Source organism: Limanda limanda, chromosome 18, assembly GCF_963576545.1.
Source record: "Limanda limanda chromosome 18, fLimLim1.1, whole genome shotgun sequence".
NCBI lineage: Eukaryota > Metazoa > Chordata > Actinopteri > Pleuronectiformes > Pleuronectidae > Limanda > Limanda limanda.
The window spans coordinates 16,923,147-16,938,434 of NC_083653.1; the positions used below are offsets into that span (position 1 = coordinate 16,923,147).

The 15,288-nt window shown below is 41.3% G+C and overlaps 1 protein-coding gene across 1 annotated transcript in view; it reads right to left on the reverse strand.

Annotated features, from left to right (window-relative positions):
• LOC133024752 (centrosomal protein of 128 kDa-like) overlaps nt 1-15,288 on the reverse strand; it is a 36,204-nt gene that overhangs the window by 18,403 nt on the left and 2,513 nt on the right. The window contains exons 5-16 of the mRNA XM_061091923.1: nt 15,096-15,187; nt 13,917-13,989; nt 13,236-13,358; nt 10,096-10,176; nt 9,854-9,928; nt 9,566-9,713; nt 8,461-8,600; nt 7,088-7,159; nt 6,592-6,777; nt 3,951-4,139; nt 3,065-3,484; nt 976-1,140 (exon numbers count right to left, since the gene is read on the reverse strand). Coding sequence (XP_060947906.1) covers nt 976-1,140; nt 3,065-3,484; nt 3,951-4,139; nt 6,592-6,777; nt 7,088-7,159; nt 8,461-8,600; nt 9,566-9,713; nt 9,854-9,928; nt 10,096-10,176; nt 13,236-13,358; nt 13,917-13,989; nt 15,096-15,187 — 1,764 coding nt within the window. The remainder of the gene's footprint in view (nt 1-975; nt 1,141-3,064; nt 3,485-3,950; nt 4,140-6,591; nt 6,778-7,087; nt 7,160-8,460; nt 8,601-9,565; nt 9,714-9,853; nt 9,929-10,095; nt 10,177-13,235; nt 13,359-13,916; nt 13,990-15,095; nt 15,188-15,288) is intronic.

Sequence of the window (15,288 nt, forward strand, 5' to 3'; positions counted from 1 at the left end):
GAGAGGTACTTCATCTGCTGTTGTATAACACCTGGGGAAGTATTGATGAAGTCCCGTTAATAATAGTGCTGATTTGGCACCACTTAACCTTTCGAGTCATTCTCAGGTTTATACGATCACTTGTTTTTTGCTTCCTGTTACAGGTGAGTCATTTTGTTCTGTTGATTTGTTTAAACATTTAAAAAAAAATAATAATAAAATTACATATGTGCTGGTTGTTAATTGTAAATGTATGGGTTAAACATACCTCATCATGCCACCTAATATTTAAAACTTTCAAACTTGGCCTTGGACCTTCCATGGCCAATGTGTACATAGAGTAAAACATTTGGAAAGTCTCTACGTCATCACATTTATATATATTTGAAAAGGCAGGCTCGCAGTGACTACTCTTGAGTGGGAATCTGGAAAGCCGTGCTCACTTTCAAAGGCTGACACTAAACCCCTGAACCACAGCATTGTCTACGTTTTAGAGACTTCCTCCATCCTCTCCCGCCCCTCGGCTGCCTCTCTCACATACACACACACACACTTTTTGAATCACTGGCTCAGACAAGCGCCTGTCCCAGCGGTTCAAACGGCTTGGGACGTCTGTGGTCTAGGCCGTCAGGAAGCTCTGGAGGCGAGCAGCCTTCGACTTCGTACCTCATTTCTGTCACAAATGTACGTGTGCTGCAACTGGAGTCACCGCTCGTGGCTAGAGAACAAAGATAACTTTGTTTTTTTCCTCGAACAGCAGTCTAAAGATATTTTTCTAATTTCCAGGGAGAGACACTTCAGCCAAGACCTAGGGATGAAGTTACACTTTAAGATAAAAATGTGAAACCTGCACATGGCAGCTGCTGATGGCACGATGTATAGTTTTTCGTAACATATTTCAAAACCCAATGGGATACATGTTCCACTACATAACAATTGATAGGATACAAGTTTTACTTTCATGTCTGAAAACACAGCGAAGGGGTCAGGCCTTACTCTATCATCCATTTCCTCTTTGAGTAGTTTGTACTTTCTGAGGAGAAGTGCGTGTGCCCCGTCCTTTGTGCAAAGCTGCGCTGCCAGCTTATCACACTCATCCTTCATCCTGTCCAACTTGATGCGGAGCGCCCCACACAGCTCCTTGTCTGACGCTGCATCTTCCTAGAAGAGAGCAGATGTGTCAGAGGTCACGATACACAGGCAATAACTTTATATAACATAATATATAATATGTGGCTTATCTGCTCCAAAATAATTGACTTCAAGCTGAATGCAGTTTGTAACTTTGGGATTTTCAGGCACTGAAATATACAGGAAATGGTGCAAATAAGTTTTCAAAGTAGGCTTTTCATTTGCACCAGAGCTGGTCTGTGACTCATAAATACAAAAAATGACCCAGCAGGCTCGAACCCTAATTCACGTCTGCGCGGTACATTCTGAATTCAGAGAGTTCTGACATGACATCCTGTGCAGCACAAACCGAGAGCATCATATGGATATTAAAGGTGGTTATATGCCATTGTCTAAGTCCTTAACTACTACATGTCTCCAGCTTGCAAGGACCAACCCAGTTCAGACATTAGAGTTTTCATTTTACAAGGGGTGCATTATTACACAGCTCAAAATACAGTCCAGTTGGAATGAACAATAATGACCGAGTATCAGGAGTATCAGAAGTGACAAATACAAAGAAAAGAAAAGTAAAATCAGAACTGTTTGGAGTGAGGAAAGAGAAACTGATGGAAAATGCTAAATCAGAACTGGAAGGAGGAAGTAAGAGAGGGATTAAGACAGAGAGAGGGAAGATAAAGTGGAGGAGAAATCAAGAATGAGAGGAAAAGGACGAGAAAATAAGACTATTTTAAGCTTTTTCTGACAGTCGACTGTATCAAAATTGTAATATAAGCTTTTGGCTGTGCTCAATGAATACCAGGCGGGCTTCTTAGAGTCATCCGCTGCACCTGTGGGCTACTACTTAAAAACACTCTAGCAAACGCCCTTGTCCTCATTGCACTCGTATGACACAATTACACTGAGCTATGTCAGATATTAATGCCATTCACTGCAGCTAATGGGCTAAACTCAACCATATCAGAGAAGACCATGCCCCTTAAGAAACAATGTACCCATGAGGACTCATCATGGGGGTAGGGTGGTGTGGGAGTAAATCAAGAGGACTCCCTGATCTCCAGCGCTTCCTCGATGAGACTTCTGAGGTCTGATATCAGGAGTTTTAAAATATTCACGCTTGGAGCTTTGGAACGTCCTCGAAGGATCCATGGAGCACACACCACACACTATTAAGGGCTCAGCTATCCTCGATTCACCCGCACTCAGAGGACAGAGCCCTGGCCAATGAGGAAAATTGCTCTAAATGAGAATTTTGTCTGTCTCACTGAGTCGGAAATATGCCAGATGTTTAGTGGCTGAGGCATGTAGCCCTGTGCTGAATTTGAGGCACGTGCTGGTAATATCCTCTAAATGTCAATTTGAGTGTGACACTCTGTGATCCATGCCTAGGTGGGAAGAAAATTAATCTCTGGTTGGTTTATGACCTTGACATCTCGAAAGATTTGAAAAAAATTAAGAATTTATAATGCATCTGATACAATATCTAAAGATCAGCCCTTCTTTTCACAAGTCTAAAATAATTGATCAATGTGTTTGAATATACAATTTTATAATTTTTTGATAAGAGATTGAGGAAAAGATTGATAGCAGTCTTGCATTTGTATGCTAAATATGTATAGCCTGCAGCCAGTAAGCTTAGCTTAACTTAAAAATTGGTACCTGGGGAATATGCTTAAATGGCTAAATCTAATGGTAACAATACCTATTTACCAGCATCTGTGAAGTTTGCAATATATTATAATTAAAGTTTAAGTTATCATGAGCCACTATTTCATTCTTGATGTTTCCAGTCTGTATGCTATGTTAAGCTAGCTAGTTGCGGGCTATAGCTACGAATTAATTGTACAGAACAAGAGACTAGTATTATAAGTCAAAAAACAAATGAGCATAACTGTTTCTTCAGTTGTTAATTTCATTGACGAAAAAATATATATATATTATCAAGGGGACTGACCTTAAACTCCTTCAGGTGTGCCTGTATTTCCCGATGCTTCCTTATCCTGACGTCTTCCATCATTGCCTTCAAGTTGTCCACTTCCTTCTGATGCACCTCCCTCTCGAGCTGCAGCTGTTGAGCCAGTGACTCCCGCTCCTCCTGCAGCGTTGTCAGCTTAGCCTGTTGTTCTGACGCTCCCTTCTGGAGCTCCTTCCTGGTTCTCTCCTCCTCAGCTAACCGCTGAGCTTGATTGGACTGAGCCGAGGTCATGCGCTTGAGGGCGGCCTGGAGCTCTTCCTGCTTGTCCTGGTCTCTTTGAAGACGGCGGGTTTGGCTGTCGGCTCGTTCCTCCAGCCTCTGGTTCTCTTCCTTGAGTCTTGTTTGGATGGCAGACTGACGCCGAGTCTCTTCCTCCCGGACAGCTGAGGCCTCCCTTACCTAGGATTACAAACACTTTTAGGATTACTCTTTTCCTGAGGTTTAAGTTACACAATTAATTCCAGCCCCTCAATCTGAATAATAATAATAGATGACAAACTAATCTATGAATGATATGCCCATGTTTAGACTGGGATTTGTACAAAAATGTGTTTGTAGCTAAAGAAAAACAAGCATTTCGGAGTTAATGAATCTTGCAATATTTAACTTCAGTGCTTGCTGACTATACTCAAATAGGTGTCACCATTACATAGCATTCAAATAACTTCATGGTGTTAGTGTGATCCTGTTTGATTCAATGGTAAACTGGTCTTGAATGATTTACTGGGCTTGCAGATACGCTGATGGATTAAAATGTAAGAATAAGTAGAAGCATATTATGCAGTAAAAACCTGACCAACTGTCTATGAGTGTGTCCCTGGTGATATGCAAGAGAAATTCTATTTCTGGCTATTCAGCCCCACACCTCCCGCATTTCCTGCTCCAGTGACAACTGCCGCTGGCGGGTCTCGGACAGCTCCACGTCCTTGCGGTGGAGTTCTTCCTCGCGCTGGGCCAAGCGGCCTAGGATTTCAGCGAGCTCCCTGCGGGCTGCCTCAGTGTGCTGGCTCAGCGCCTTCAGCTGGGCCTGAGAGTTCTCCTTTTCGCTGGCTGCCTGGAGGGAGAAAAAGAGAGAGCACAAGAGCAGGGGAGAGGGGGTGTGTGAGAGGGATAGAAGGGAAATGAAAAATGACAAATGAAGAGGAGGAGGAAGATGGTGTACAAAGAGGAGCTCTAACAATAATGATGAGAGCAAGAGAAAGAGTGACAGAGGGAGAGAGAAGGAGCGAAACATATGCAGTACCAGGCTCTTGCACTGATAGGAAAACGCTCGCACTCAGCTCCCTGATAAGGGACAATGGTCAGGTCTGTTCAAAGCAGATTGCTTCTAATACTCTGGCTTTGACTGGAATTTGCAAAGACTTTGCTGTAGCTCAGAACTTAATCATTTAATTGAGCACTTGATTCTCTCCCCTAATTCATTAAGGGGGCAGAAATGATTTTGTAATGAATTCACGTCACGTCGAGTGTGCCAGGTGGGATTCTGTCCGTCTGTGTGTCTGCGAGGGGCCGAGGCTGCTGACTGCGAGTTTGGAGGTGACTCACCCAGTTCAAATGGGATGGAAATCACTGGGAGGTGACTTTCAAGCTAACAATAATAGTCAGCTATTAATTATTCAACCGTGCACAACTGCTGTAACATAGCAGGCAAATACTCTGACTACTCTGCTTCATGTTTGTACAAATACATTATTCAAGAGTTTTAATCTGACTTTGATACAAAGCCCTCTGCGCTATAAAGACTAAACAAAACAAGGTCTGAATTAAAATGAACAGAAAAAGGCATGCACAAATATCCAGCCTGTTGTCTTTGGTTAGCGTGAATAGAAACGTTTATACAAACCTCTATAACCCTTTCTCAGATAATTAATACATAGAATGTTACTGAAAGGGTATTAAAGAGTGTTCAGTAGAAATAAGTGCCATAATTTCCTTAAAAGCTTTTGCTTTCTCTTCATTATTAGAAGGCTGTTCTAGAATGCAAAGGATGAGTTTTCATATCACCCCTGACTAGAGAGCCGTAAGAGTCTTGTATGGTATCTCCATATTCATAGGAAATGTGACAGCTGAGCAACAGAGGTTGTGTCTATCATTTCTCAAAATTCTGTCCATCACTTATCCAGTTGTAGTGACCTTCCACCACCCACCAATGTATTCTGACATCAGTGTGGTACAGAACTACAGGGTGAGTTTGGCCAAGATAAATTTTACTTTCTCCTCACTGCCCGAGGTGGCACTAGACATCAGTCTGCTACTGGAGTTGAGAAATGCATTTCAGTACAGACAATATTGATCACCTCACTTCTCAGAACGTGCTGTCAAAGTCAAAGCAGTCGAGCATGAATGAGCCAGTCCGCCGCTAAGAAAATGCAACACGGGGAGTCAGAGCTACAGTTGTTGCTCACAGTGCAGCCAGAAGGTTCGCTGCAGGACCAGCCAGCGGCAGCAGCTGCCGGAGTGTTTGAGACAGAGCTGCCTGATGATGATGAGTAGGGATGACCCAGTATTTGTGCTGCAGTAAGTCAACAGTGTCAACTCAATATCTTTGACTGTATTCTGACAAACGGATAGCTGACTGCTAAGAGAATGGCTCTACGACAGTAGAAACGGACACAATAATACAGCATTTCCCACAGAATTAACTTAGTCGATGTCTGTAAAAGTCAAGCTCTTCTGATTCCAAGTGACAGGTAGACAGACTACCGAGTGACAGATGAGTTTTTGTGAGGGAAAGAAAATCATTGTTGCCACAACTGCAGCTAAAACGATGAGGTCTATGTGGACAAAGCTGAATTCTCTTATGGCATTTTGAGAAGTGTAAAAATGTTTTGGTTCATTATTAAACTATGGCCAGACGAATCAGAATATGGAGGGCTGCCACAGACTAGATAGTAAATGGTAATGTAGTTCAACTGTAGCTAAAGAAAAATCACAATCACGGTTCTGATTATCATACCTCATACATGATGAATATTGATACTTTGCGACCAGAATAATGTCAGTTTATTTGTCCGTGACACAGTGGATTAAGATTTAATAGACTACATTTGAAATAAATACCCACATTCACATAGTGAGAGGCTAAATATTGCTTTAAAGAGGCAAAAACATCAAGGAGACTAGATAGAGAAAGAGTCAAAAAGAAGAAGCAGCAGCAAAAACTGAGACATTCTGACTTTCAGTGTCTTGTATAGGTCAAGCTCCCAAACTCACTGGCTCCTATATTTTCAAATAATACAACTCAGTAGCATAACAAACTATTATATCCTGACTGCTGTCATACCTCTGGTCTATAACGCATGCTTTCTGTTTCCTACCTGTTCTCTCAAACTGAACAAATGAGAATCGGAGAGACTCACGAGACGATACTAGTATATTTATCCCAGAATGAATTTTCTCCACTGTGTGTGTGGACAGCTAACATTATTAAGATCAGCAGTTGCAGTCACAGCTGCTTCAGCAGGCTGTGGTGTCAAAATGTGGGTAATGAATGCATCCCAACCAACCTGCGAGGCCTTGTCAGTATGGAATTGCGCCTGGGCTTTTGCCTCCTCCTGCTCCTTCTGCAATCTCTTGCACTTTGCCCTCCACTGGCGCACAGCCTCCTGGGCCCTGGTCTTCAATTCATCCCTGCTCCTCGTGCTCTCCTGGAGCAATGCCTCCATCTCCCTCCTCTCAGCCTGCTCTCGGCTCTGAAAGGGAGGACTTTATGAATAAAGTGTATATTCATTCTTTATAATCTGAATCAGAGTTTCGAACCATGCTGTGGATCCTATAATGGCTCGTAGGCCTGACCCTGTGGGATCTCATTAGTGCGACTTTAGTTTTTCTCGATTCTTTAAAGTGTAATTTTGTGAAGATGTAACCCAAGAAAGCCACTTAACGCAGCATGTTTTTTTAATTTAAATTACCACTCAAAAAAGCAAGACTTGTTTGGATTCCTGGATAAAAATTACCAGCGGCTGATGAATTACAAGGTGAAACAGTAACCAAACAAAATACCTGCAACTGCTTCAACTGTTCCAATATGCGTAGCTGCTGCTGCTCCCGCCGCGCCAGGTCTGATGACAATTCCTGCAATAGAGAAAAGAGGAAGGTCAAGGATGTGTGCGTGTCCTTGTAATAGTGCTGCAGCTAATGAAAGGAAAAAGACACAAAAGCAATAGAAAGGGAGACAATGTGGAGGAGTGTGTTTAGAGGAAAGGAAGTTAGAACAATTACGAAAAAAGGCAGCTGATGTGTAAGAAAGAAAGCAAGAAAACATTTGTTTTGATTTTAGGACAAATCTGTTAAAAAGGTGGATGTGGCAGGCAGAGAGGAGGACGGCAGAAAAAGACAGCGAGGGCAAAAGAAGGCTGAGACTGTGTTTACATTCTAAATTGGATTATCTGCCATGCTGGTCTGAAAAGTAGTCTGAGACGAGAGCTGCACTGGATTACCTTCACATCCACAAGAAAGTCACAATCACTTTGAAGTTTCCAGTTTGATTGCAGTCGAGAGCGAGGGCGGAAAAGGTTACCCAAGTATCGTTTAGGCGTCTATACTGAACAGGTCTATCTGTTAGGAATAATAAGTCATAGCCTGATTAGTCCTAGACCTATTCAATTATACAGTTGTATATCAATTTAGTCACTGAGAAATTGAATCTTTCAGCCCATTCTCCTCATTATAGTTCAATTTTGATCATTTACCGTTAAAAATGAGAGATTTCCGACACGTATTTTGATCTCAGCATTAAAACCATAAGAGACGCCCCAGGTGATACACGCAGACACCCACCTCGTCTTTCAACACCGACTCGGCAATAGGGGAAGCGTGGGAGTTAAAACACATCAGAGATTAGAGGAATGTGCCAGAGCTTAAAATGCAGCGATTCCCACTAACATTTTATTGATACCCGGCATGGCCTCGAATAGCCGTGCTAAGCAAGGGGGATGTGATTTTCTCGATTTCTTTTCTTTGACTTGTTACAGTGATGGAAGTGACACATTGTACCAGTTTGAGGAGGATAAATTACTGCTGGTTGACTTCTGATCTCCTATTCCAACTGTCACTTCATCTGACGAGTTTAAGAGGATCAAGTGGCATGGAGTTGGCGGAGGATACAACCACGGATGAGAGGTACCCTACAAACTGAAACAACCCTGCTCAGGGTAGGGCCACCGCCATGGCAAAAGCTGAACACATTTCTCGTTTTGAGTTCATTCGCACCCCAGCTGAGAGATCCTAAATGTTTCCCTTGATTCTTTGGAGAACAGTGGAACCACAGCCAAATGAATGAGTGAGGAAAGACGTACAAAGCCTTCTCTGAACCACTGCTCGTGGCGAGCTCTTGTCATTTCATGATTACCACACAATTTCTCTGACACACACACCTCCACGTGTAAGCTGAGTTGGACCCTCTCCTTCTCCTTATGGTCCAAAGCCCTCTTCAGTTCTTCGACCTCCCGGAGAACAGAGGCCTTGCACAGCTGAACCCGCAAGTCCGCCACTTCTTTTTCTAAGTCTAAACGATGTAACACATACATACGTGCATACAACACAGACACACACAAAAACACAGATACAAAATCAAACTGATTACCGCAGGTTGAGAGAAAAAGAGTAGACTAGATAAGTACAACAACCTGGAGGAAAGTGATATAAAAGGGAGCAAGAGGACGAAATATACAGTACCCTTTAAAATAAATTAGGCCAAAGCACAATTTTTGGAGTAAAATCAAGACTTTAGTTTGTAATTTGTAACCATTTAATAACTTAACTAACTTATCTAACTGATTTATATGCATGGTCACCTCACCAAGGGCAGAGCAAGAGTTGATAGATGTAAACAGAATAAATTAATGAAGCGATAATAAGCAAAAATGCTGATTAGAGCCCAACCAATTTATCTGTTTGTCTATGAAATCCGTCTGATATAAGCCTATGACAGACATATCAGCATGAATGTTTGCACATATGAAAACATTTTGTTACAGAATAGACAATAGACAATCAGAAATTATGTGCATTTATATTTACATTTTACTTGAAAAAGTATTTTCTGAATTCAAGTTATATATATTTGGTTGTATTTGTGTGTGCTTGCAAGATTTCAATATTTTTCTCAAGTACCTTCTCAAGTTTGCCACAATTTTGTCTTATCTTTTTGTGCCGTATTTCAATCCATTTTCTGTCCTCTTACCAACACACCACATGTCCTTCCACTGTCTTTAACCTTGCTGGCCCTGTATCTGATCTCAGGTCTCTCCCTTCCGACTGTCACTCACCCACTCTTAAAGGTGTATTGATCCAGCTTTTGGCAACGTGTGTGTGCACTGTCTGAACATTTTCAAGGGGAAATTGATAAAAGAAATGCTATTGGTTACAGAGTAGCCATAACAATATATTCAATTGTCGTTTTCACCTACATTTCCCAATCCTCTCTGTCCTGTTTACGCTTCTTTGCTAAACTCCAGAGTGCAGACATCATTTCAGTACCTGGGCCTCGCTGTCCACCTCTTCCCTCCGCCCTGTCAGTGTGGTTGCCAAGTGTTTGAGCAGTGTGCTGAGAAGTATCCAGCTGCATCCTGTGAAGCTCAGTCTTCTCCTTACTTATCCTCAGCAGCTCATCTCGCATGTCTTCCACCTGGAAACCACAGAGAAAAACAAACCTGACTGGAACCACAACACAGACAGTGCCTTAAAAGTATCTTTGCAGCTAATTGAATTGTCTTACAGGGTTTCACGGTACATCTACATATCTAGGTAAAGTATCAACAAACAAACCTGTTGAACGAGTGACTCTCTGCTATCCTCGGACTGTTCTAATCGTCTTCTAGCTCTCTCCAGATCCTGCTCCATCTAAGGAGAACAAGCGTGTCAGAGCAATATACAAATAACAAGTCGTAAACTCATGTGGAGTCAGCAGGAGGTGTGGTGTGTCTATATACATTCAGTTGTTTATAAATCACAGAAGATTTCTTCTTTAATATACAAACATTCCTCAAAGATCCAATTCATTCATTCACCTTCTCCTTCTCTGCTTTCAATAACCTGGCTGCCATGGCTTCGTCTCTCTCGTGGGCTTGAACTTGTCGTCTCCCCGCCGTCTACAAAACACAAGCAGCATCACAATCAGGACACAGTGAGTTATTATAAATGCACACATGTATGAGTACTGTAGAAAAAAAAAACATGAGCGGTACTGTTGCGTCATAGTATCCCCCCATCTCGTCTTCTTGGAACAAGACACTGGCATCATGGTGGATGTGTAGAAGAGTTTAGCTCCCACTCGATCCAGCTCTTTCTGAGCAGGCTGTGGTGATGAATTGCCGGCTGCTAGCAATAACAGCTACCCAAGTGACTCATCATCTATTTGATTCACATCACAGCGGGGCCCATCGGTGGGGAATAAATGTGCCCTCTGCTCTCCCTCCTCCCCTGCTCTTTAGTAGTAAAAGAGATTATTTTCCTCTTCATTTCCTCATGCTTGTTTATTTACCCTTAATTTTTGGACAAATGCATTATTTCCCATCGCCCCGGGCCCTGCTGGTGTCCCATTAGGGCACTACAGAGGAGAGGGATGCAAATGAATTGGTAGCTACTATCATTACACTGTGTGTGTGTGTGGGAGAGAAAAAGTCTTGCTCAACAAGGTTACCAGTCTGGCTGAAGCTACACAGCGCCCCATTGTGGTCGAATAATGAACTGCAGCAGACATGAGAAATTAAAAGAGTGATGCCAAGACACGGATCATTTTATATAAAAACACGGTCCACACCAGTAGCCAAGAAATGGATGGTTTCATTATTTTAGTGAAATAACATCACGTTGATGATGTATGATTTCATTATTTTTGGGGCCAAATCAAAAGTAGAAATATAAAAAAGAAATAACACCAGATATTGTGTTCTTTACTGAGTGTGCACACCCAGTGAATGCACCTAGCTGTGAGTCTACTCCTCTAAAGTGCACGTAATGACAGAGCTCTTATAGCTATTAGTGCTTTTAGACTAATACGTCACCCAGAAAAAACACCTCGCATGAAATATTGCAAAGTTGAAATTGCTTACTTAGCCACCATTTGCGACTGCATCAAAATAATTCCCTCGGTGAGCTTTAGGAGCAGGAGGGCTCGGTGACACAGCGGGGAACAAAAAGATAATGGAGGTACATTAAGAGAGGGAACCCGTCAGTAAGACAGTGCATCACACTTCTATTACACAGGGAAATAAAGATTTGTTTTCATGTTCTGTGAATGTGGTCGAGCATATTCTATGGGCAGCACCACAATAATAAACCACAGTACTTAACTGTGTGGAAGATTAATATTCAAAACAAGGTAGCGGTTTTAGTTGGCATCTTCTCTGAAGTGAAGAGTAACTCCTCAACAGAGATTTCTCAGAAATCTTACGGTAAGCAATTAGCCCCATCAAACTTGCATTTTAATCCCTCTGTACTTGAGTTGGCAGCCAGAACAGCTTAAGATTTTTCTATGAAAACTGAGGTTTCATAAATTGTGTAAAGGTCAATGGTCTGTATTATTACTCAAGGACAACCAACAGGAATTTATTCATTTTGATAGTCCTGTGTGAATTTTTATCCCCCTTTACTGAAAAACAACTCAGGACCCGTATTTTCCACACTGTTGCATCTAGCAAGACCTATGTGTCTTGAGATCCACACAGTTGTCATTTTCCTGTCCAGCATCCATATTGCTTCAAAAGAAAATGTGCTTGCACCGATCTGAGCTTCGATGGGCATGTGTGGCTTAAAAGTGAGTGTTGTCAGGTGCACTGTTGGTACATAGCTATCAAGACGCAGTAGACAGCGACTGTACTTTTGACCGACAAAATCCTGGTCTGAAGCCAGTGCTGCAGAGGTTCACTGTTACTTTAACCAAGTATTATAAAAATAGTAATATACACCGCACTTTACTGTTCACAGACTGTGTACAAAAATGTTTGTGTTTCTGGAGTGTCTATTTTGAGCTTTCACCATTTAACTATGATGATATCCATATAAGACAGATTGACCTATTTTACGTACAATAGTATACTTGATCAACTTTATGCTCAGTTGTGTTACCTAGAGTATAAGAATAAATTCAATTTTGACATGTGATGGTATGAAACAAAAAATCTGAAGATCAGCTCAAATCAGCATGTTGCGTCCTCTGAGGAACTTCATGAAGAGCAAAACAACAACATTACAATGCTGCTATGAAGGCTAAAATTCCAATTTCATTGAAAGTTTTTTAATATTAGCGAACAAGAGTAGAATTATTTATGAATGGAAAGATGGTCCTTCGTATTACATATTTGTGGAACGACCCTCAAAACACAAAATGCAGTCCAGCTTTGAAGGTCTTAATATTCCACTTTCGCTGAACTTTGAAAGATAACCAAGCTCCAAGCTAATTTGAGAGACTTTTCTTAGGTGAATTAAAGACAGTTCCACATGTGGTGGCTAATGTTTGCTTGACAAGTGTCCCTACAATTTATCTTTTCATGAGGGTATGTGTGTATGCCATAGACTGTATATAAAGATGGACCACATGACTGCTCCCTATAAGTGAAGCCAAAGTTTCTTGTACTCCTACTGATGGCCGATTGCAGTATAGGTAATAAACCCTATCTCCTCCATGTTAGCGTATAGCACATTGACAAAAGTGAAAGGGAAAATACATTTTGCTCAAAGATGATTTCTGTTATTTTAGGTTTTCTTATCTCAAGTGCTCATTTTCCAGTAATTTCAATTCATTATTTGATGTGTTAAAATTAAAGCTTCATAATTGACAGCTCGGATGATTGGCGATTGGTCCAGCACATGCAACGGTAGGACGTCAATGGCGTCGCTCCATCCATGCTCGCTATTTCGCAGACTCCAAACTATTCGGCGCTAGATGGCAACGTTCCTTTCTGAGATATTTGGGATTTATATATTAGGAATTGGAGTATTCTTATTAAACTATAGCTTTTCACTACTTAGTGATGTTCAGCCTACTTTGTTGTAAACTTCTTGCCGTCCTACGTGCTTCTATTTTCCTTTTAATGTCTGATATGATCTTCTTTTTGGCTTCATTTTATAGGGTGAAAGAACATGAGTGTCGACAGGGAGGTGTGGGATGGAGGAATCGCAGCAGATGAGAGGAGGCGAAGAGTGTCACCTCCTGCAGCTCATCGGATAGGCCCCCCCGCTGCTCGGGCCGCCTTTCTCTTTCCGCGCTTGTCTCCTCGCTGTGCATCTCTCTCTCCAGCTCCTGCAGCCGCCGCTCCACGTGAGACGACACCTGCAGACAGTCAGAGGGAGGACGCCTCAGGTCACAGACACATCAGGGAATGGCAGCAGGATGTGATAAATGAGGCAACAGGAAATTAAAAGCGCGGGTGACAAAAATATATTTTAGAACTGATAAAAAGTATTATAATTGGCATGCAAAAATGTGCCGTCTAATCAGGAAGCATCACATCCAGCTGTATAACAGTTAAGCCCTTTATCTTGTCACATCCACAAGATAAACAAATATGAAGCATGCTGGCTGTCATTGGAGGCAGCAGATTTGTCACAGCAGTAATGGTGCGGTGAGGAGCCATGTGACTGGAAATTATTATGATACATTTGCTAAAGATTTATGAAGTCACAGTTAAATAAAGAGAGCCATATGCCCGTAGCTGTCTTGTATTCAGAAAAGGAAAGAGCATGTGCATACTTCACGCTTTGTATGGCAGCTTTCATCCATCAACACCTGTGATGAACTCTCCTTAAAGTCATGAAGCATCCACTTCTCTTGTCAAAGCTGGTAGAAAAACTTAAAATACTGGTAATGAAATAAACAGCCACAACTCACTGAGTCTTGTCTCTGGGATGTAGTCAAGTGCCCTGTGAGGCTCTCCATCGCCCGCCTGGTGTCAATATCAGTCCTCGGGAAAAACACAAAACTAACAATAGAGCAGACTGAAGACATTTACACAAGAGAGTTCTCAGCGGTTTTGAAAAATCCTATTCCAGAACATCATGTGTCGTGACTAAAAGTAGTTATAAGATGTTGAAATAAAGTGGTGGATCGATTAAGTCTCGTCAACAGCCCGGCTAAGGTTTTTTAGATAATTTAAAAATGTTAATACATGTTCAAAGAAAGATCTGCCGCCCTTAGACTTTGCAGTTGTATCTGAAGTTTCCCATGATCCTTTCATCATTTTCTCATGAAGGAGATTTCAAAGACCTGAAGTCAATGTATTCCTCTTCAAATCTCAAGTGAAAACTATTCATGTACAGTGGATAAGAAAAGAATAAGATCAATAACCTGCACTGGTGCAGACGGAAGCAAAACCATGAGTTAGCGAACAAAATATTGTGGAAAAACTGTGAGCAGGTGGAAAGAGGAGACTGCTTAACAGTCCATTTACACTTTGTGTGTTGATTGTGAGAATAAAATCAGCGTGTATTAAATGAGTAGTTTTATCCAAAAAACAAAACTGGTATTAATTGTCAGTGTAAGTCTGAAGGAACAATGATGTTTCACTATTTAATTTTATAAACTCAGAAGAATGATTTAAAATGTGGCTCAAATGGTATTGAAATTATGTATGATGATATTATTATTGATTAATAGCTGATTTGTGAAATCAAAGGCCACGTAATGTAAGATTGTTCTTCCTCCTTTTTTGTTGATGGAATGTGTCAATGTATAAGTGTATTTACTCATTTGAGATTGACAAAAAAGTCAAGAGAAAACATTTTTCATTATATTTTTACATTGCAATATCACCATTTCAGATATCTACGTTGAAGCTTTTAAAAAAATATCATTGTGAGAAATTGGTACATTGATTTTTCCTGTGACTAACATCTAGACTGTTTATTCTCCTTGAAACCACATTTTTAATGTTTTATTCAGCCCTGAACACCTTGTCTGATCAAATAAATCCAGCTGGTGAATTCACTTGTGTATTACCCGCTCTGTGCAGACAAAACATTTTTTGTTTTTAGTTTTTTATGTTCAGACTTTTTCCTTCATCACAGATACCTGTTCCTCCTGAGGATTTCTCTATCCAGGTCATCAGACAGTCTCAGCTGGTCACTTTGTAGATCCCTCAAAGATTGGTTGATAGAATGAATCTGTGTGAGTGACAGACACACACACACACACATTGAATACACAACTCAAAACACGATCAAAGCAGAGCAGATAGATATGACTGCATTTACAGAGAAACACA